Here is a 22475-nt window from a genome sequence, read left to right as displayed (position 1 = left end):
GCTGGGTGACTTACTTGTAGGCTGAGCGGACAGATCATTGTTCTGATTAGGGGAGAGCAGGAGGAAGATATGCTTCAGTGCTTCACTCTGGGGAAGCCCTCAAAATGTGTTTGTGTGGGCGTGAGCATGTGTGTGGATTTGTGGGTGTGTGTGTTGCCTTTGGCGGATGAATGCAGACATTGTTTGATAGCAGTGGGCTGGAAGAGAAGAGCCTATGCCCAAAGCAACTGAGGCGGAGGAGGAGGAGGAGAGAGAGGGGGGGAGATAAAAAAGGAGCAGGGGAGGGTAGTAAGGAGGGGAGAGGAGGTTTGTAAGTGGGTCGGGGTATCAGGGATATTCATGGGGGTTGGGAGGATAGAATAGGCAGTAAAAAGAGCACCCACAGCTGATCACGCTCAGCACAAATAAATGGGAACCCAAATCAGGCAAGGATGACATATATTTTGGGAGTTACCCCTCCAAAAACTTTGGCTCAACAGGAGAGACACGGAGCACCCATTTATTCTATAACACCAGAATGAATGCAAAGTTTATCTTTGCACATTTGTAGACTTAATGTTTCATCAGCATACTGTAAGATAAGACACATTTTATTATGTCACATTTATATTTAAGGGAATAGGAAAAAGTAATAACAGCAAAGCAACAAGTTAAGGCTGTACAACGTTTTTTTCCTCCAGTTGGTGGACACTTCCTTGTTCCGCATGCCCACAGAGAGTCTGCTGGTTGCCAAGGTAGATGCTAAAAGTATAGCACACACACACACACACACACACACACACACACACACACACACACACACACACACACACACACACATATACATATACTTAGGATGATAGGATGACAGTTAGATGTGTTGTCATAGCTCTCAGACACCTGGTCCTGTGTGTCCATATGGAAGAAGGCTCGAGGCCATATGGCCTATATGCCTGTGTCAAACTGTATTGGATGCATGTCTGAGCTGTTTGTGTGTGTGCGTGTGTGTGTGTTTGTTTCTAAATCCATATCCTACTTAAACCCACTCATACTGTTGATCAGCAGATCTTGTATTCGAGTCCTTTAATAGAGGCTTCTGATACGCTTATTTTAATTTATGTTGAACTTTTCCAAGCTCTCTCTCTCTCTCACACACACACACAAAGCTTTGACATGACTTACCTCACAGGATGTTACAGTATGACACATCTACTAAGAAATTATTCAAAATATTCATATCTAAAACTTGTGCTAGACTGCTACACTTGTACACATTTTCCCCCACCTTCGCAAGCACACACACACACACACACACACACACACACACACACACACACACACACACACACACACACACACACACTCACACACTCACACACACACACACACACACACACACACACACACACACACACACACACACACACACACACACACACACACACACACACACACACACACACACACACAGGGGTGAAAGCAGTGAATGTAGGACTTGTATATTGATAAGTAGTTAAAAGTAAAGAGCAAACAGTGCATCGGTGACAGTGAAGGTAGAGGAAGGGAAGATGATGAGGATGGGGGAGGGTGTGGAGGACAGACACTGGCGCCCCGCCAACGTTGACGAAAGCTGCTTAGCCCACCCTGTTGCCATGGATACAGTAAGGCGCAGCTACCAGCATGTGTGTGTGAGAGAGAGAGAGAGAAAGAAAGAGAGGAAGGGGAGGGTGGGAGGCAGGCAGAGAGAGAAAACCAGCAGGCAGGCGATAGAGCCAGTCAGAGTGGGAGTGAAAGAGCACCAGACAGCATCGTGGAGAGAAAGAGAGAGAGAGAGAGAGGGTGAGTGAGTGAGTGTATGTGTGGTCAGAGAGAGAGAGAAAGAGAGAGAGAGGACAGAAAGGGAGCTAGAGAGCTTGTGGGAGAGGATAGAGTGGGAGCGAGAGTGCTAGATAATGGAGGTGCAGTCGGAGTGTGTGGAGCCTCCTGTGGCTCCTCAGTGTGACCCCCAGCCCACGGGGAAGATCAACAAAGCTGCCTTCAAACTCTTCGGAAAGCGGCGCACCGGCTCTGGGATGGCCAGCTTCTTCTCCTTCAGGAACAAAGGAGCTACAAACAACGGGAATTCTGACAATGCCAATTCTTTGAATGGAAACGGCTCAGCGGCATCAGTGGAACTCGTTAGGAGCAAAACCCACGATGGACTAACAAGCTCGAACAACGATGCTGATGGACAGAGAGGGGAGGGGCTTGCCATCCTAGAGGCGGGGCCGGTGAGGTCCCTCAGTAAATCGCTGAGTTTCTTCTCTCTACTCCGACGAGGGAGTTTTAGGTCGAGTGAAAATGGGAGGGCGGGGCTTGTCAGAAGAGGGAGGGGCCTTAAGGGCTTCTTTAGCAGCATGCGATGGAGACGCAAGGAAAGAACAATTGAGGGAGAGGGGGGAGAGGGGGAAGAGGTGGAACGGAAGACGGAAAAGGATGGGGATATTGTCGAGTCTGAAAAGGTAATGGACATTACGCTTACTCTTGAGCCGCCTCCACATCATCACCAAGTGGACTGTGAGAATGTAGAGGTATCACCTAACCCAGAGACTCCCACTACTAGTGTTACCATGACACCCCCACACTGTGTTGCCATGCCAGGGCCATCTGGTGAGCCAGACTCCCCCTTTCCTTACACCCCCACTGACTCGCCGTTGCGCCCTACAATCCAAAAAGCCAAAGCCTCAATTTCCAGCCTCACTCCCTCCCTCGCTACACCCCCTTTGGATCGCTGCAGCACGGGTGACCCACCATCAGAACCCTCAGTGGACCGCCTTTGCTCTCTCCTCTTCACCGACGTGACATCCCTCAAGAGCTTTGATTCACTGACAGGCTGCGGTGACATTATTGCCGACGCAGACGAGGAGGGTCCAGCGGGTAATGGGGGCAGTGGCACCAGCAGCAGCAGCAGCGGGGGAGGAGGAGCGGGGAGTGTGGTAGCAGGAGTTGGGAGAGTTGTTTGTATCACAGGTGCCACAACTCATGGCTCCCCGACCAAACCCCCTCTACCTTCGCTGCTGACCCAGCCCATGTTCTCTGTTTCCGCAAGCTCCGTGCCTTCTTCCCTCCCTGCCCGGGCCAGGGCGCCGCCTCCACCACAGCAGCACCCAGCCGGTAGTGGTGTGGTGGCCTACATGGGTGGAGGGGAAGAAATGGCAAGTCCAGAAGGAGTGGACGACGCAGACATGCAGGGGCTCTGGCACATGCTGCCCTCCACAGGTGACAACTCCCCTGCTTTGCCCCGATCACACCAACCTTCTTGTAATACCCCAACTTCCACTTATCCCCCTCGTGCTACTTCCAACCCTGCCAGCAGCCACCTGCCCTCAGCGCACAGGAATGCAGACCGAAAGGCACCCCAGGTGAGGGCACTGGGGCTCAGTAAGATTCCAGTAGTTGGTGCAGCAGCAGCAGGCCGGGCAGCTAAACCCCCCCTCCCTCACACACATGGCCGTCATCCCACATCACCTGGTGAAAAAGAGCCACTTAGTGATGAGGGTTACTGGGACACACCCTCAGCAACACCCACAGCAACACCTGATGAGGGCGGGCTGCAGCGAAACCAGAAGATGGCCCTATCACGTGACAGTTGTTCTGGAGACCACCTGTACGACCTCTACAATGACCCCGAAGAGCAGGAGAGGGATGAAGATCTAAGCAGCACTCCCTCTCCATCCACTGAATACAAACTGAGCCCCACCTCCCCAACAACTCCTCCTTCCTCCTCTTCCTCTTCCTCCTTCCAATCAATGAAAGGAAGTACCAGCCTCCCTCGGGAATCCAAAATCCCAGTAAGCAGCCGACAGACCCCGCCGCCCCACTCTGTAAGCCAGTCAGCCCTCTCGTCTGTTTTAGAGGCTGAATCCCCTCCACCAAAGACCCAGGCGCCTCCCCCAGTTCGCACCAGAATCCCTGTATCCAAGGTGCCCGTCCGTCGCTCTGGAAACAAACCCGGTAGCACAACCAGAGGCACTTCCCACAAGAAGTAGCTCCTGTCAAACAGGTGTCTGTTCTCGCCTACTGACTTATGGACTATGCAGAGCCAAAAGTTTTCCCAGACTAAGAAAAATGTTGAGCTGTGGAGTTAACAGCCTATAAATTCCTCTCAAATCTTAAAAGCCCTCATTCTTTACGTGTTTGGCTTACGACAGGCTAGAATAGAATAAGTGGTTTTGTTCACTTGAGAAAGTCACGAGGAGGCTCCAAAAAGCTGGGTTAACACTTCACAGCCCCTCTCTGGAACTTTGGAGGTTGACTCTCGACAATCCATGGACTCGCAATAGACACATTTGCCTTCCCAGAAAATCTCCTGACCTGCTGAGAGTTCGACAGCTCATGACTGCACACTGCAAAAACAGGGAAAAAAAGCAGAGCACCTTTTATCTTTTACATTTTTATTACAGATCTCCACTTGGCATAACATCATTTGCGTGTACGGACCTAATCTAATCAATTATTTTTGTCATTTTGTCTAATCTGAAACAAATTACCTCCTAATCCTTTGATTTTAGAGCCAAAGTGAAAAAAAAACTAAAGCAAAAACAACCCAGTCTTCAGTTTTTCACAGCTTCTTATAGTCCTGTATAGACTCAACAATACCGCTTGGAATAACTCACCTTTTTGGACTTCATCTAATTAAACTGAATGTGTGAAAAAATACAAATATACACTGAGATCTGGTTTTGATACTGACATACTTTGCAGCTACAAATAAGCAAAAGCTGCCCTGCAGAAGGCTGCACATTATCTTGGGGTTTTGTTTTTGTTTTGTTTTTTTAAAGGGGGAGACCTCCTCTGTTCTGACTGGTTATTAATATTTTGTGGATGGACTAAGTTTGGCTTCAGCCTGTTGTATCTGGATCTCACTTAAACCCCCACTGCATCACCCGAAGTACATCCATAGGATGTCAATCTCTGGGATTTACAACTGTTGAATTACCAATGGAAGCCTGCAAAACTATCGCAATACTCAACCTGGAGGGATCCCTTGCACTGATGCTTCAACACACACACACACACACACACACACACACACACACACACACACACACACACACACACACACACACACACACACACACACACACACACACACACACACACACACACACACACACACACACACACACACACACACACTCCCTCTCCGCATGCAGTGCCACACATACAAGGCACAAAGGTCAGGGAACATCATCTGATACTGAATAACCTTTTACACACAGTCTTCGTAGCTACACTGAATGACTTTCTTCTCTAAGGACACATGAACAAACAACATTTCTTTTCTAGTTAGTACTTTCTTATTTACTGGATTTCATTCTGTTTTTATATCCTAAGTCATACTGCTCAGATCTTAAACTGTGATTGCACCGGCTGCTTAAACTCTGCTCTCTGTTCTCTCTGTTCTTCTTCTACTAACACACTGTACAGGCTGATGTGAGTGGATCCTACTGTCAGACAGTTTTAGAGAGCCAGAAAATGCCTGTGAGTGTTTTTTTTAAAATAGGCTGTGACCCAAAAATCGAAAAGACAAGGACATTCTGACAGGGATTTCGATGAAGAAAATACTATTAAGTCACACAATGAACTGCATCAGAGCTTAACATACGAAGCAAAACTAATGCAACATCAGTTTGGAGTTCTTCACGTTTCCTCTCCTGGCTGCTGTACTAACAAACATGGCACAACTTCATTCTCGGAGCCATTGCAGCTGTGTGTGAATCTGAATATAGCTAGACATTCATTGTTGATTGTAGGTCAGCTGCGTTGGTCTGTATTCCTCTCTGTCCCTCTTTTGTGGTGTTAAGACAAATGGTGGAGTTTACTGTTCTCTAAGTCCCCCGTGCTCTGAAAAATGAAGACAAGCTACTGCACAGTATGTTGAGCCTTGCAAAGCCCCACTTGTTTTAAGAATGAGGGGGTGTTGGCCTATTGCACTCCTAAAAGGCCTTTGTCAGTAATTCAGTGAGACAAGTTGCAGGGAGCGGAGTGTTCCCTGCCCTTTAGTAAAAGAGACGGGTTGATGTAGGGAAAGACATTCGAGATTGAAGTTTTCTCCAATCCTAACCACAGTGACACTTGAGGGTCATTCTAGTTTGTGATAGCTTTCCATCTCATTTAGAATGCGATGACTGATCCATAACACTGCTCCAGGTTCAGATATCTTTTCAGCCCCCTGACGGTGTAGTGCAGGACAGGGTAACCTGATCTGATCTGAGTAAGTACGTTCCGATAAAAAGGGCAGGCTAAAGGTCATTTGGGGAGCAGAGAAAGATCATGTGTTCATGTCTTCTCTGCCTTCACTGTGCTGTCTTTTATGATTGTTGTTGACCAAAACAGTTGCCTGAAAAGTCCAAAAATGTTACTTTATGATACTGTCACCAATCAAATTATATTACTGAAGCGATCACTATGTATCGGATGTTTTGTTTGAATATGAAGTCCTCCACGTTTCTCCACTTACAAGTTTGACAGTGAATCTTTGGGTACTTTGATCCAGTGCACTGGCCTATACAAAGTAATGACATCAACCACAGAGGCCACCATATTGCTACATGGCTCAGTTCCTTGTATTTTTCTTTCACTAGATACTTCTTTCCTTTCTTTCTGTTTACAAATCTGAGCCTCTATGTGGTCAATTCACTGCGATGAAACGCACATTGTGTTTTCCTTATTTTTGTTACTTTCTGTCTGTTCACAGTGTGAAATCTTTCCACTTTTCATATTTAATGAATAAAACAGTTTGCAATGATAGATAAGCTCCTGACTCTTTGTAACTGCATTTACAGAAGAACCCCATACAGTTAAATGTCAGGCATTGTGTGCTTGTAGAATTAGAGCTAAACCAGATAGAGCCCCTCTCTCATCAACTCCCCTCCTCCATCGTTCCTCCCCCACACCCTGGTGACTTAAATCCCCATGGAGTTGGTTGGGTGGGAGAGAGGGTGAAAAACAAGAGATGCTTTTGTTGATGTGCAGCTTGTGGCGTTCGTGTTGTGGCGTCACACTTGGAGAGAGGTCTGCTTGGCTTTGGAGTAATAGGTTATCAATACACTTTATTGATTGCTGAGATGAACGCCTCATGGATGTGTCAATGTCTGCTGTTGGTCTCCCGTGGGAAAAGATACGTAGAGACGGGGACAGACAGCAAACATGATGACAAAGACATGCAGGCAGCTGATTCATGTGGATGTGGAACCTGTGTGTGTGCATCTGCGTGTCCTGAATACAGATGAAAGACAGGCGTATTATTGTTTCGAGGGACACATGTTGCTTGAGAAAGCTTATATGTTGTTGTGGTGTGGGTGCGCTTGCATGTGTAGTGGGAGGAGGATTTGGTGCAGTGCGAATCCCCTTTGTAATGGTGCAGCAACCGCCCTCCCTCTCTATCCAGCTCTCTCTCTCTGTTTCTGCACACTGAGGTTTATGTAAAAGCATTACGTAAGACCATAACATTCACTTGTACCAACCCACCAGATCAAAGCAAGTGATGCTGACAGTGAGAATGGTGTGTGCTGGTGTGTGTGTGTGTGTGTGCACGTGTGTTTGTTTTGGTACAAAAATCGGATATTATGCATGACAAGTGCATTTAGTTTGTGCTGAGTAACAAAGTTCTTATACAATCTGCTGTATATACAGAACAAGGGCAGGTGTGAAGAACAAAGATGTGAACAAAATGTGAGTGAGGATGTCTGTTTAGCTTCGATGCTCTAAAGTAAAGCTTTTAGCTAGCATTTTTAGCTAACTTTTGATAAACAGCAGCCAAAAGTGGCAATAACAGCATAATGGCATGCTAGAGAAGAGACGAGTAGAGAAGAAGATTCATTAGCAGCAAACTCACTCATTAATGTTTATTACAGCAGGACTGTCTTAAGTTTGCTAACATAAGCTATTATTAGCCCCCAGCTACGACACTAGAACATGTAGGCTAAAGTGGCAAAACCCATGAGTGTAGGTGACTGAATGGAACAAGAGTTTATTGCTTATGAGTTCCATGAGTATGCTGTAAGCTCTAATGTCTGGATTTATTTCAGTAGTCTTTCTAAAGACCCAAAACATGAACCTATCTCATTGACTGAAATTTTGCAGCGTGGCAAGTTACAGCTTGCTGGCTAACGTTAGCTTGCTTGCTAATGTTAGCTCATCAGAACCTAAGCTGCTTGTGGCTCATCTGCACAGCATGGATCTGCCGTCGTTTGCTTTGTCACACTGGCTGACAAATTGATTGACTTGCAACAGCAAGCTAGCGCTATTGTATAATTGTAATACCCTACTGTTTTGCTGTGGTGTGTTTCACTGGTGGCTATGGAGTATGCAAGTATGCAGGATGCTAACTGCAGGATGCTGACTGCAGTTCACTAACACCTACTGGTGTCACTTATAACAAGCATTTTCTGAAAGTTTGGTTTGTTTGTTTAGTTTCATGGACATCCCCTTTAATTAACTGAACTGTAAAAGGAGCAGCATTAGCCTTTACGGCTAATTTCCAACTGTATTCCTGGCCAGTTGTCAGTAGGCAACCTAAAATACAAACCTAAATTACACAGAGAACCTTTAAATTGCCGTAAAAGCTTAACAATATGTCCATCGTAGCAGGTGACAACAAATATGTTGAAATGTGAATTGCAAAGTTATTAAAGTAGCAGAGCTCCCTTGGTCCCTGTCTATTATGAATGTTTAATTAATGCATTGCATTGTGGGATATTTATGCTGGTGTATTGTCCAGTGGTGCATACTGTAATATTTCACTAGAAATATTATGCGACTAACGTACTATTGGTTTCATACTAAGGTTTAGGGCAGGTGTCTCAAACTGATCCAACTAGGCAAGAACACACCTGACTAGACCTATTCAACCAACTGAATCGCCTTCACACAGTTGTATTTGTTCTTGCTTGGTTGGAATGAAAACCTGCAGCCACAGCGACCCTTTACTGGATTAGTTTGAGACACCTGGTTTAGGGCATACTAAAAAAGCTCACATAGGCTACTGTGCCCACTAAATAGCAAGTATGGAGCCCTAAGCACCATTCAAAAGCTGTACCCCACATTTCTTATGGCAGCCTCTCTACAGTCGTTCCCATAGTAACTCCTCTAGGTCAACCAATGAAAAGAGGGGGCTGGGCAGGAAGGAGGATGGGCCAGTGTTTGGGGGGTGGGTGACAGTGTGTGAGTTGAACTGATGCAGCAAAACATCTATCCAGATAAATAGAAACATACCAACCTACATGTTGAAATGCACATATACAGTCACAGACGCTGTTACTCTCAAGCCTCAAGAGTCTGTAATAAACCATCGACAGTAGTATTAAGAATTGGACAAATGTAGGGATTGAGATTTAATTCTCCAGTGTTCTGACTCTTAGCACACATCATCTAAACACATAAATTCCTCATCTAAAGGTTCCACTCGACCTCTGCAACCTCAGAAGAACCCCCCCCCCCGCCACCACCCCCACTACCACCACCATTTTTCCTCTTTGTGCATTCCCTTCGTCCTCTATCCCTCCGTCACTCTCTCTCTCATATGATGCCATAGTTCCTCTCAGGGCACTGTTGTGTAATCCTTTCACTTTGTCAATAATTCATCAACAGACAAGCTTTTAACTCTGTGAATGGGCTGTTTGGCACACTGTGGACATGGCAGGAGCATGCAGTAGACTGTACACTGGACACTGTAACCCTGCAGACAGTCAAATGTGTAAATCTGGTTTTTACTAGTTCACTAGAATAAAAGATGAACAAGCATTGTGTTCCTCTAAAGTAACAATTTCTGATTTTAAAAATGATAAAGTGACAGGAAACAAGATGTTTAAGTTTCAAACTGAATGGGGCTGTGTGAGCAGCCAAACAGCATATGAATTGAATAATGAATCACAAAATGCGTGATGACTGAAGTTTCCTTTACGGATAAGGTCATGGGATAAGTTAATGGTCTGATACACAGTAAATTGATACACAGAACAGTGGCTTGGATTTAGCTGAAACTTTTGTGGGACGCTGATATGTATCCTGTTTTACTAAGTTAATTCCCCTATTAAACACTTGAATGTAGGGAGACAAGGGACAGTTGGAACATTTTTATGATTTGCCCAACAAATCAAAAACCATTTACACTGCAGGGCCAATTTGCTACATTATTATCTTCAATGTCTGCTACTGAAACAATGTATTTACGTGTTTTTCTGAAATACATGTTACTCCAGTTGTAACAGGATTAAATTGACTAAACCCATTATATAGTATAATAAATACTCAAAATGAAAACTGTTATTTTTTATTGAAGAGGGGAAGCCATTCGATTACAGTGCAAGATGAAAGATAGTTGGTAGGTTTCCTCAAATCTTCAGTAGCTAACACGCCTCTCCTTGTTGTATTTTATTTACAGTTTGTCAAGTGATATCAATCCGGTTTGTAGACTATGTGCACCCACGGCAACCGTGAAAGAAATCCCATATGTAACCCCTAGGTACTGTAGAACACATATATTCAAAAACCTTTAATATATCATGTAATCTAGTATATCAAGGCCTTTAGGTTTTCATTAATGTAAATGAAAAACTAGCCCAAACTGAAGTGATTTTAATCACTCCATTTTGTTTTTGATTGGAGATATTCAAAGTGGTACAACCCTCCCATGTTACAACTTCTCCTGGTCTCCTCTAATTACCAAATAAACATCATGAGCTAAACAAATTCCATGGTGTTGGTCCTTTCAAAGTTTGTCATGTTGCCTCTCATTCACTAGATGCTGAAAAATGCATTAGGAGGTTGGGCACCCACTCCATACATGTATGGTTATGTTTGTGAGGGTGTGTACTTAGGGCTGTAAAAAGCTATTTCTAAAGCATCTTCTGCATGATTGACCAGTCAGGTCATGTTTGTTTAACCCCTGAAGCCTCCAACTATACCTGTTACAAGAAAATAAATCTGCACTGAGGGAGAAACAGAAACACAATCTGCATGATTTGAAAACTACCCAAATAAGTCACTTCAGCTCTTTGCAGCCGATGTGGAGCATTGTATGATTTCTGAAGCGTGCTGTTTATGTTACTGTAACTCACACCCAGGAAGTATTCCACTGTTGGGAACGTTGTCTACACCAGTAAAGATTAGTAAAGATAAAATAATTGTTGTTAGTGATATTCCAGCTTGAACGCACAATTTCACTAAGCAACTTTACAATTTAGAGAGTATTGTCACTCATTCATAGTGTTCTCATCATAAATTTAATTCTGTTTCAATGTTCGTTGGCAAACTCAGTGCTGAACCTGCTGAGATGCTTCAGCTTATTTACAGTTACAGTTCACAAAACAAAAAGCACAATCACATCCTCTTTACTGCATTGTAATAGGCCATAAATAACTAAAAAAAACAGTAAACCCATCTTCCAAACATAAAAAGATACATCAATGCAACTAAAAGGAATTTTCGCCTTTTCATTAAATCCATATGTTGCATATTCACACTTACAGTAACAGTAATGTTGAATGCAAAAGATTAAAGTGGTTATTACATTGTACAAAAAAAATACAAAAAATAATATAAAATCCCGAAATTTAGAAAATATTGTGAAAATGAGAAATAAAATATACAATTCCTTCACCCGATCATTGACTCTGCGTCATCCGCTTTGCATATTATATTCATCCTTGCAATAGACACAGATGAACTGGATGTAACAATCCCCAAGATGTCTCTTTTCTCCACTTGTCTTATCCCGAGTAATTATTGTCATTTGAGGATAGTAATAACTGAGAAGTCTCTGTATTTCATATTCATAAAGTTTACTTTCAATTTAGTTGACTTTGACACACACACACACACACACACACACACACACACACACGCACACGCACACGCACACGAACACACGCACACACACACACACACACACACACACACACACACACACACACACACACACACACATGCATACATTACCCCACACCAATACCCATCGGACCGTAGTGAAATATGACTGGATATTTTAACTACATAAAATCATCAGTTCCACCTCCTTTTGTCTTATAAGTCTTGAGAGAATAGTCAACAGTAGTCCCAGATCCACAGGTTCCATCCTCGTTCAGCTTGGCGGTGCCTCAACATCCACAGTGATAAAAGTGTACAGTATATCCTTCACAATGTCCTTGACTGAGTATTTGAGGGAATTAATCCCATCTGTATCCATGGCCCACTGGGTTTTGTGCAGTTTGTCAGGATTCTTTGGATTAACCTCATTGTGCAAGTCTCTCTCATGTTTGATCATCCTGTACCTTCCCATCGCGGAGTCAGGTCGAGAAACAGACATTCCACGGAAGAGAATTCGCTTATAGATATCGTCGTCCTCGCCGCCCCAGCCCCAGTAAGTGTTCGGGAAGCCGTTAATCTTCAAGAACTGGTTCTTAGACAATGAAGAAACCCCACCAAAGTAGCCATTATAGGGTAAACGGAAGTTAAATTTGTCCATTGCCACAGCCAAGTGTCTGGGATTGTCAAAACATCTATAGAGGTTTCGGTCATCCATAGGAATCAAATCTATGTCAGAGAAGACAAAGCACTCATAATCATATTCCTTCAATGCTTCGACGTAGCCTACGTTCATCAGTTTAGCTCGGTTGAACACTCCTTCTCCATCCTGGTTGATGACATACACTCTGTAGTCCAACTGCTGTCGTATCAATATGGGATGAATGTAATACAACCAATGCTTCAGGTGCTCATGCCGATTTCGAAATGGGATGATTATCGCCACCTAAACAAATGAAAGTTTACGATCTGTTTTAACTGTTGATATCATCCAGATTTTTAACTTTATTTAAAAAAAAAAACAACAAACAAATTATGTAACATATTTCAAGATCTCAAATCACGATAGCCTTGTTGTCATGGATGGCAACAAATGGACCCAAATGCAGATGAGGACAGGCAGACTGGTGCAGTTTAATGATTTGTTAAGAAGGAATGGCAAGCAGTTAACATACAGTTAACAGGCAGGTAACTGACAGCTAACAGCAGGCAGGTAACATACAGTTAACAGGCAGGTAACTGACAGATAACAGGCAGGTAACAGACAGGTAACACACAGCTAACAGACAGCTAACAGCAGGCAGGTAGCATACAGTTAACAGGCATGTAACTGCAGGCAGGTAACATACAGTTAACAGACAGGTAACAGACAGGTAACAGGCAGTAAACAGGCAGTAAACAGGCAGGTAACAGACAGGTAACAGGCAGTAAACAGGCAGGTAACAGACAGGTAACAGCAGGCAGGTAACATACTGTTAACAGATAAGTTAAGGTAGTCAGGTAACATACAGTAAACAGGAAGGTAAAAGACAGTTAACAGACATGTAACCGACAGTCAACAAGCAGGTAATAGACAGTTAACAGGCAAGTAACAGGCGGTTAACAGGCAAGTAACAGGCAGGTAATAAGTAGGTAACATGTGGAAGCTTACAAAATTCCATTCAATGATGACAAACTGAAAGAAAAGGAACAAAGAAAGTGGTGTGTAGTGAGTGAGATGATACACTGACATGCAGGTGAGGTTGCCTGTAGAGGACACTCTGTAATTGCAGTGCAAAGGAGGGAAGTAAAAGCAGGTGGAAGCATGTCCAAACGAAACAAAACAAGTATAAGCTTTGCCTGTGTATGAGAGACTAAAAAGGTGTTGCTAATTTCCACACATTAAACAAATAGTATGTCTATACTTCACTCAAGTTTTGACAACTCTTTGAAAATAGATTCCAAGTATCGGAAAATCATTGTAAACTGTTCCAATTTTAATCCTGTTCCAATCATTCATTAATAATTTATCTCTCCATTCATTCACCTACCTTCTGTTTGGCGATACAGTCTGGTGGTTTGTATCGTCCTCCTTCCTGAAGAGGAGAACCAATCTCCTTTCTCACCTCATCCAAAGTCCGTTTAGAATTAAACTCCACACGGAGTGGACCCACAAGGTCTGGAGGGTTGTCAGGGCAGGGTCCCAAAGTCTTGCTCCTGTTTATAGTGGGTGGCATCTGTGTCTCTTGTTGGTTGGGATTTTGGGTTTCTTTCTTCAGTTGAACAAATTCTTTCACCAACTGGGAAAGTGTGTTGTTTCCATTGTCCGTTAGATATTGCTTTGAAATAAGAATGAAAGTGTTGTCTTTACTGTAGAATAGAAGCACAAGAAAACATGCCACAGTGGCAACAGCAAAAAGAACAAGTATGTTAAAGAGCTTTCTCATTTTTGCTATCCCTGAAATAGAGTACGCTCAACAGCTCTTATACAGCTCTGCTACCTGCGTTTCTCTTTGCAAGTCAAAGGTGTTCCCAACAAAAGAGTTACCAGACAGGTTTTTATTTACTTGGGAGCAGCTTCCTTGTTCACGTCAGCTGATCAGGTTGGGCCTCACACCTGTTGTTAATTATTAATCGTGATTTCTTTACTCTTTTTTATTTGCATCCTCATACTTTTCCCAGAATCTTATGACTGATTCAATTGAAAGTGTATTGCTGTGTGTCTTGGTATGTCTACAATACTATTATAATAGTTATTTTTATTTGTATTTCTAAAATGTAGCCTACATTAAGACTTGTGCTATTTTATATGGAACAAAAACAACATTAAATGTACTGAGATAAAGAGGACTTAATGATTGGCTAAATAGTATTTGAAAAATACAGTAACTACTATGAATAATAAAGAAATAATAATACTTCCTGTATGTTGTCAAACTGGGCCCTCTAGTGGTTGATAAATGACGGTGCCACAGGAGTGTCCCTGTGAAACTGGAAGACCAGCAGGTTACCCCATGAGCCTCAAAGCTCACAACCAAGAGTGACAACCCCAAACAAATCAGTCAAAGAAAATGTGAGATACGTCCCAGGTACTGAAACTTGACCGGCCTTTAAAACATGTAGACGTCCTGGTGAGTCTGTCTGTTGCAACTATTCTTGAAAAAACATTTGATCCTCGTAGGGCCAAACCTTTAAAGGGCTACAGCCCTCAGGACAGGGTGGTCCTTTATGTCACCGATTAGTAACCTAAACTGCAGTTGACTTCCTATTTTTGTGTATATGAACCAATCGCACAGCCAGAAAGGGGAGTGCCATCAAAATGAGGAACCTTGCCCTCTGTGAATGCAGGGAAATGGCAAGGATGACAGTTTCACTGATCACACACAATTTTACTTTGTCCTCAGCAGGAACTATGCCTTTTACGGCAGAACAGCTGTTCTAGTTTAACAGTGGGTAGTTAAAAGATGTTTTTAGCCCACATGGGTTAACAAAAGTCACAGCCATTATACATACTGTAGGTTGTTAGAAAACGGCAGTATCCTAAGTCAGTTTCCACATGCAAATTTGCAGGTTCCACGCATTCAGTACCTGAGAATATGCTGAGATGTGGTGTGACATGGAGTGGGTGTTTCTGTTTCAGTTTCAGTGTGAATAAAAGAACCACCTTCCTGCAGACAGTATTGAACTGGGAGGAATGATGATAATTTGCCAGGATCAAGATTTTCCCCAAAGATGTTAAGTTTCATTGGCATCAGTACCCAAACCTCTCGCTGAAACCAATTGGGCCATTGTTAAAGTCATGTAACCTTATCATCCATAAACATACTGCAGCTGATTGATCAAACATAAACAAATGAAGTGCTGCTGTTTGGAATTTGTTGGGTTGGAATGTTTTAGGAACTCAGGTAATCGAAAGAACAAGAAGAACATGTGTGTGAGGCAAAATGGTTTTCCGGATAACTGACTTGTTACAAAAGGACGCAACAGCACAGAGGAGCGATGAAGTCAGGTACATTACTGCAAAGAAATAAACTCATCTTCTGTTGATGGCTGTAGCTATTTGCCAGTAATACTTATATTAATGTTATTTTAACATGTTGTTTAAAAAGGTTTAATGTCCACAGCATTATTCTGTCATAACGGCAGTCCAGCATAACCCACACATACTGTACATATCCAACTTAAGATCCACCCAGGAACGCTGCCACAAGATTCATACTACACCAGGTTATTTTTAAACATCACAAATAGTGACCCCTAGTGGCCTCTGTGTCATTTTAGCAAGACAGTACAACTGGGTTTAAGATTGCACTGTAAACCATAATAATAAGGTTTAAGAGACCATTCAATTGGTCCAGAACAATGCACAATGTGTCTTAAACTCCACCCTACTAACGACTATGTCATAAATCTCTGCTGGTGGCCCCTAGAGGCCATGCTACAAATAAAACCCAAATTTAATTATGAATTAAAGATGAATGATGACTGAAATTTCCGTTAAGAATACAAGGTCAGGGGGAGTGGGTTTAATGGTCCGATACACAGCACAATGGCTTGAATTGAACTGAAGACTCTGTATTGAATTACCATTTTGACTTAACTGAATTTGTGCAGAAACTTTATTGTGGGACGCACAACTGGCATGCATCCTGATTTCCCAAATGAATTCCCCTATTGAACACTTGAATGTAATAACCAGATAAGCAGCAGTTTAACATCATGAGCTAAACATTAACATGAGTTAAGCCCCCATCAAAGTGTGTGTTGTCTCTCATTTATTAGAGCAACACTGCTGAAAAATTAGGAGATGGTGCAAACTGTGTTGTGCGACTAAGGTTATGGGTTTGCGAGTGTGTGTATTCTGGGCTGTAAGGTAGATAGATTAGATAGTCTTTCTAAAGCGTCTTCTGCATGACTAATCGGTCGGGTCATATTTCTCTAACCCCTGAAGCCTCCAACTGTACCTGTTCCCACAATCTGTATGAAACAAAATCAGTAATGTAAGTAACACAATGTAATGATCTGAAAACTACTCAAACAGGATGCTCCAGCTCTTTGGGACCCTGGGGGGGTGGGGGTGGGGGATTTAAATACCATGAGCTAGTCACTCCTTTTGCCCAAACCTGTTCTACTCTTTTCTATTGGTCCGCTCAAAAATAGCAGTGAAAATCTCCAGCTCTTCCGTGACTTAGTTATACAATTCGGGCCTTGCTAAGAGAATGCAGAAGAGCTATTACAGATACTGTATACAGTACATATGTAAAGTGTATGTACAGTATATACACATAAAGAATTGTTCCTTGATATCTTGAGAAATCCTGCTCACATATCAGAGAATGGTTACAGATGCAAGAGCTTTTTTTCCCTCAGGCCTTATATCGAAAACTGTCACAACCAAGTCTTAGCTTCTATCATTAGCCCCTCGTCCAGCCTTGTGGACAGAGACAGAGAGGTGTGAGGAATTTGTTATCTATTTTACTCTGAATTTTGAAAATGTTAAATGCCAGATTACACCTGGTGACATGGACTCTTCTGTTATGTTTTAAATTCAACTTTAAATGATTTCCAACCAGTTTCCTTATTGTTTTTAAAGGATATTGTCTCTCAAATAAGCTGGGTACAGACACATTAAAGTTGTTATAACTTCATACAGTAAATATAAAATCAGGAAATTTGGAAAATATGGTGTAAATGAGAAATAAAATATTAAAACCCTTCACCACCTCATTGGCCAACACTCTTGCCTGGTCTCCGTGTCATCCACTTCATCAGCGCAAACACACACACACACACACACACACACACACACACACACACACACACACACACACACACACACACACACACACACACACACACACACACACACACACACACACACACACACACACACACACACACACACACACACACACACACACAACACACACACACACACACACACACACACACACACACACACACACACACACACACACACACACACACACACATTTGCATACATGAACCTGCACCAAAAAGAGACAAACTTGACAAACTGGATTCCCACAGATCTTCCTCAATCTTTGTTGCTTTGTTGCAAGGCTGCTACAGTAATTGTCAATCATAAATTCTTAAATGATATGGATATGGGATGGCCGCAAAATCTGCTTAATTGCTAAATTTGTTGCCAATGAATCAATAGTCAGCAGCAGATTCAGATCCACAAGTTCCATCCTCATTCAGCTAGATGGAGCAATAGCCACATTACACCAAGCTTAGATACTACTTATGGATCTCTGTACCTCATATTCATAAAGTTTACATTCACTGTAGTTCACTTGCACATCCACACACACATGCACATGCTTACATCCATAACCCTGCACCAACACACATCTGCACTTGGTAAAATAAAACTCGATTGACTGGATTCACAGAGATTTTAACAACACTAATCACCATTTCCACCTACTTTGGTTTGAGTCTTGAGACCTATGAATCAATAGTCAACAGTAGTCCTAGATCCACAGGTTCCATCCCCATTCAGCTTGGTGGAGCATCAATATCCACAGTGATAAAAGTGTACAGTATATCCTATACAGTCTCCCTGACCGAGTATTTGAGGGAATTCATCCCATTTGGTGCAGTTTGACAGGATTCTTTGGATTAACCTCATTGTGCAAGTCTCTCTCATGTTTGATCATCCTGTACCTTCCCATCGCAGAGTCAGGTCGAGAAACAGACATTCCACGGAAGAGAATTCGCCTATAGATATCGTCGTCCTCGCCACCCCAGCCCCAGTAAGTGTTCGGGAAGCCGTTAATCTTCAAGAACTGGTTCTTAGACAATAAACAAACCCCAGCAAAGTAGCCATTATAGGGTAAGAGGAAGTTAAATTTGTCCACAGCCAAGTGTCTGGGATTGTCAAAACATCTATAGAGGTCATCCATAGGAACCCAATCTATGTCAGAGAAGACAAAGCACTCATAATCATATTCCTTCAATGCTTCGACGTAGCCTACGTTCATCAGTTTAGCCCGGTTGAACACTCCTTCTCCATCCTGGTTGATGACAGGTTTTAACAGGAAAAGTGTGCTGTTTTTGTTTTCCATACAAAATGGCCTTGGAATAAGAAATAAAGTGCTGTCTTTGCGGTAGAATAAAAGAACCAAAAAACATGCCACACTGGCACAAGAAAAAATGATCAGTGCATTCAAGATATATCTCAGAATTTTTGCTACCCCTGAAGTTGACCACTGTATAAACAACAACAGCTATCGTACAGCTCTGCTACCTGCACTCTCCACAATTATCAAGTCAAAGATGATTCAAAGAAAGAGCAACCAGACAGGTTCTGTTTCATTCTTCCTGACTCAGGGGCTGGGTGTTATCTCTGTATCTAACTGGGGCTCTGTGCCTGATTCTCCTCAGCTTGCATTTTGGTCTTTTTGCCACCTTTTGGTTAAACTAGCAAAACTGCGTACCTACATTTTTTTCATAATAATGGTCTCCTGAACCTATAGTAGAAGAAACAGGCTGACAAACCCCTGATAATCACATCCAAAACGAGTGAAGACACTTCGACTTTTGAGCCTTGTACTGCTGGCACGGCTGCAACTGCGACTATAAACTTCCCTGCAGATTTTCAAATGACCTAACCTGATAAATGCTGCCAAATTTTCAAATTGACATTATAGTAAAAAATATACAACTAAATAGTAATGAAATTACTATTTCCGCCGTCCTTGCTCGGCCACAGCCCTCTTTAAATTCATTCATTTAGGCGTTCATTTTGATCTCAACTACAAACCTGTAAGGTTTTGTGACTGAAAATCTATAAAATATGAGCAACGCAGTAATCAAAACTGCTGCTATGGCAGGTGTCTCCAAGACCACACAGACTCACAAAGTGAAAACAATACCATTGGAACGTTTAGCCCAAGTTAAGAAGATGAACTGACAACTAAAACAGGGAGAACACACAGACCTTGTTCCCACCTGGCATTGATATATATCTTGGGTGATCCAATCACAAGTGGACAGCTCTAAGTATGTCTGTTTACACTGGCAGTGCAATGGAAAAGGACATAAAACAATACAGGACACATGAGGAGTGAACATTCAGAATAACACAGACTTAACAGAAACCCAGGAGCATGGCAAGTCATTACATGCAAAATGGTTGAACAAGTATTTTTCTATACATTTTTTAAAGTTTTTTTTTTGTCCTGAATTGATGGACTGGGTGAACTGACTTGAAGATAAGATTTCCGTCTATTGAACTGTCTTTTAAATAACTATCTATCAAAGAGTGAGTTAAAACAATAGTGATTGATCATATGACCCACTAATGAAAGGCAGCAGTTGGTCTGCAGTTGGAGCTTGTCAATGACGGTTATGCTGCGCTCACTTGTAATCGGAAATTGGGAACTCTAAACTTTTGAGTCAGGCTTGTAGTAAGGGCAGAAGTGTTGTAGGAACTTGTGAGTGTTTATGAATTTAAGAGGGCAGCATATAGGGACATATAGGGACTGGAAGTAGAGAAGTGAATGTGTGTCAATAAAGTTTACAAGAAAGAACGAAAAAAAGGTCAACACACGTAGCGACCCTGAACGTGACGAGATGGATGGCTCTGAAAGAGCAGGCTTGCCTGCAATAACATCTTACCACCACTTACGGCTTATGGCTTTAAAGGTAGTAAGTAATAAAGGGGAATTAATGAAGCATAAGTGAATGTTAAAACCATTGATCATATTACTTTACATATACAGAGCACAACACAGTGTTATATTTTTTGATAATGGAAGAACTACAAGGGAATGAACAGGTTCAACAGCCTGGAAGAAGGAGAGGAGTAGGGCTGCGCGGTGTAAGCGTTGTGATGTGGGTGGGAATCTGTGGCTTGACAGGAAAGAACGACAGGAGGTGTAGATCTTCACTGTAATTACCCATACAGCATTGCAAGGAAACTTCTGCCCTAAGGGTGTTTCTATTATTGTATTTTTTTTACCTTTGTTCTATACAGTGCATACAGTCTTGTCTTTTTATATTTCCTGATGCAACAAACAAATTACAGTAAAAACAGTGAAGCTGAAAATATGAATCTGTCCAATCTCTTGTAATAAGTCTCCCATACGGTACTATGTAAAGTTGTCCTGTTGAGAGTGATACATGGCATAGAGAATAAACGCAGCCATGCACATTTTAATCATTGTCGTCAAAACCTAAGTCATAGTTTACATCAGAAAATACATCATTGATATAATGAAATATTTACTTTTGAGATATAAACTAATGATTTTGAACAAGTAACAGGATTTTGCAAGTAATCCATGGTGTGGTGCTGTTTGTACAAATTGTTTGCAAAGGTACCAAAGCAACTGAGAAATACTGTAATCTCATGGTCATAGTCGAGAGGATTTGAGATGTTTTCCATGTTGCACACAAGTTTGTGCATCATCCTCTTCTTCTCCACCACCACCTCCAAACCCCTCCTGGCTCCAAAGTGGTTCCCAGAACAGACATGGAGGGTGTGTTTCAGTTTCGGTGTGAATAAAAGAACCACTTCCCTGCAGACAAAGGAGGCTGATGTACTACCGCTCACAGTATTGATCTGGGAGATATGTTGTTCATTTGTTCAACTATCATATTAATAATGTGGGAAAAACACAATTTGAATCTTCTTCTGCATCTATACATTCTACAAAACCAACTAATAATATGCCAGGATTTTGTTCAGATTTCATTTGATTTGAATACAATTTAGTGTTTTTCAATTTGGTCTCTTATTTATAATTGGTCCCTGGAGGCCATGCTGCTCCATACATCCCATGAACCAAGATGGTTTTTTTAATGTGTATTTGAATTTTGAACCAATTTCTCATTTAAATCCAAGTGTTGTCCCGCTTGACATGAAAAGTACAGGTTGTTTGAATTAAAATTGGTGCCTTAGATAGCCGTTGTTCAAAAAAATTGCTTCTTGAAAGGGTTCCTGTGTTCAGTTTCGTGAGGTTTGGATGTGTGGCGGAAAGACAGCTGAAAGTAAGGCAGCCTGGCGGGCCATCTGTTCAAGTTTACTACCACTGTGCCAACTGACGGTGTATTTCTCTGCTGCAGTAATGCAATAAAAATTAAGTTTCACATCATATGTCTTTCTTTGTCTGTATGTCTATACAACAAAGACCATACGACAAAGAAAAAAAAACCTAACATAGCCTAGCTTTACCTAACGTATCATTCCTTACTGTTCTTATTAGTATACATTGTGTCCTTCCCTAATTAAGAACTCTAAGCCTGCTGTAAGTAAGTGTGTCACAGCTCGTCAAGTTATATACGTTATCTTTTGTATTTCCTCATGTTTCATGTCTTGTATTTCTTGATTATTTTCAGTCACTCACGTGTCATCTCGTTTCAGGTTCCCCCACTTCCTGGCCTTCCTGTGGTTCCCGCCTGTGCGATTACCTGCCCGCCTTAATGTGTCACACCTGCGTCTCATTGTCTCCCCTTCTCCCCTAGTCTCTGTGTTCCCTTCCCCCGTGTCGGTTTGTCTTGTTCCCCTAGTGACAGCAATCTAGACATTTCCTTCATGTGAGATTTATCCTGTGAGTTTAGTTACCTGCCTTAGCCTGCTCCTCTGCCTGTTCTGGTTTCCTGCTGGTGTACCGACTCTGCTTAATTAAACTGTGATT

The 22475-nt window shown here is 42.3% G+C and overlaps 2 protein-coding genes across 2 annotated transcripts; one reads left to right on the top strand and one right to left on the bottom strand.

Annotated features, from left to right (window-relative positions):
* Positions 1–1931: 1931 nt before the first annotated feature.
* Positions 1932–4007, top strand: amer2 (APC membrane recruitment protein 2; the record flags this gene model as incomplete). Its single annotated transcript, XM_083936317.1, has 1 exon — positions 1932–4007. One exon carries the CDS (start codon positions 1932–1934, stop codon positions 4005–4007), a length of 2076 nt encoding a protein of 691 aa, XP_083792443.1.
* Positions 4008–11227: 7220 nt separating this feature from the next.
* On the bottom strand, positions 11228–14292 carry LOC310963120 (beta-1,4-galactosyltransferase 1-like). Its single transcript, XM_083935796.1, has 2 exons — positions 13857–14292; positions 11228–12772 (listed from the first exon to the last, which is right to left on the bottom strand). Exons 1-2 carry the CDS (start codon positions 14250–14252, stop codon positions 12104–12106), a joined length of 1065 nt encoding a protein of 354 aa, XP_083791922.1. The 5' UTR covers positions 14253–14292; the 3' UTR covers positions 11228–12103.
* Positions 14293–22475: the final 8183 nt, after the last annotated feature.

Source organism: Echiichthys vipera (assembly GCF_963691815.1).
Source record: "Echiichthys vipera genome assembly, chromosome: 21".
NCBI lineage: Eukaryota > Metazoa > Chordata > Actinopteri > Perciformes > Trachinidae > Echiichthys > Echiichthys vipera.
This window is presented reverse-complemented; position numbering and strand designations above follow the sequence as displayed.

What these genes read in the sequence shown, in the direction of transcription:
- LOC310963120 (XM_083935796.1), bottom strand. Translation starts at nt 14,252, where the DNA reads ATGAGAAAGCTCTTTAACATACTTGTTCTTTTTGCTGTTGCCACTGTG. An exon ending in ACTGTATCGCCAAACAGAAG is followed by an intron (nt 12,773 to 13,856) that starts GTAGGTGAATGA and finishes TCATTTGTTTAG; the next exon opens with GTGGCGATAATCATCCCATT.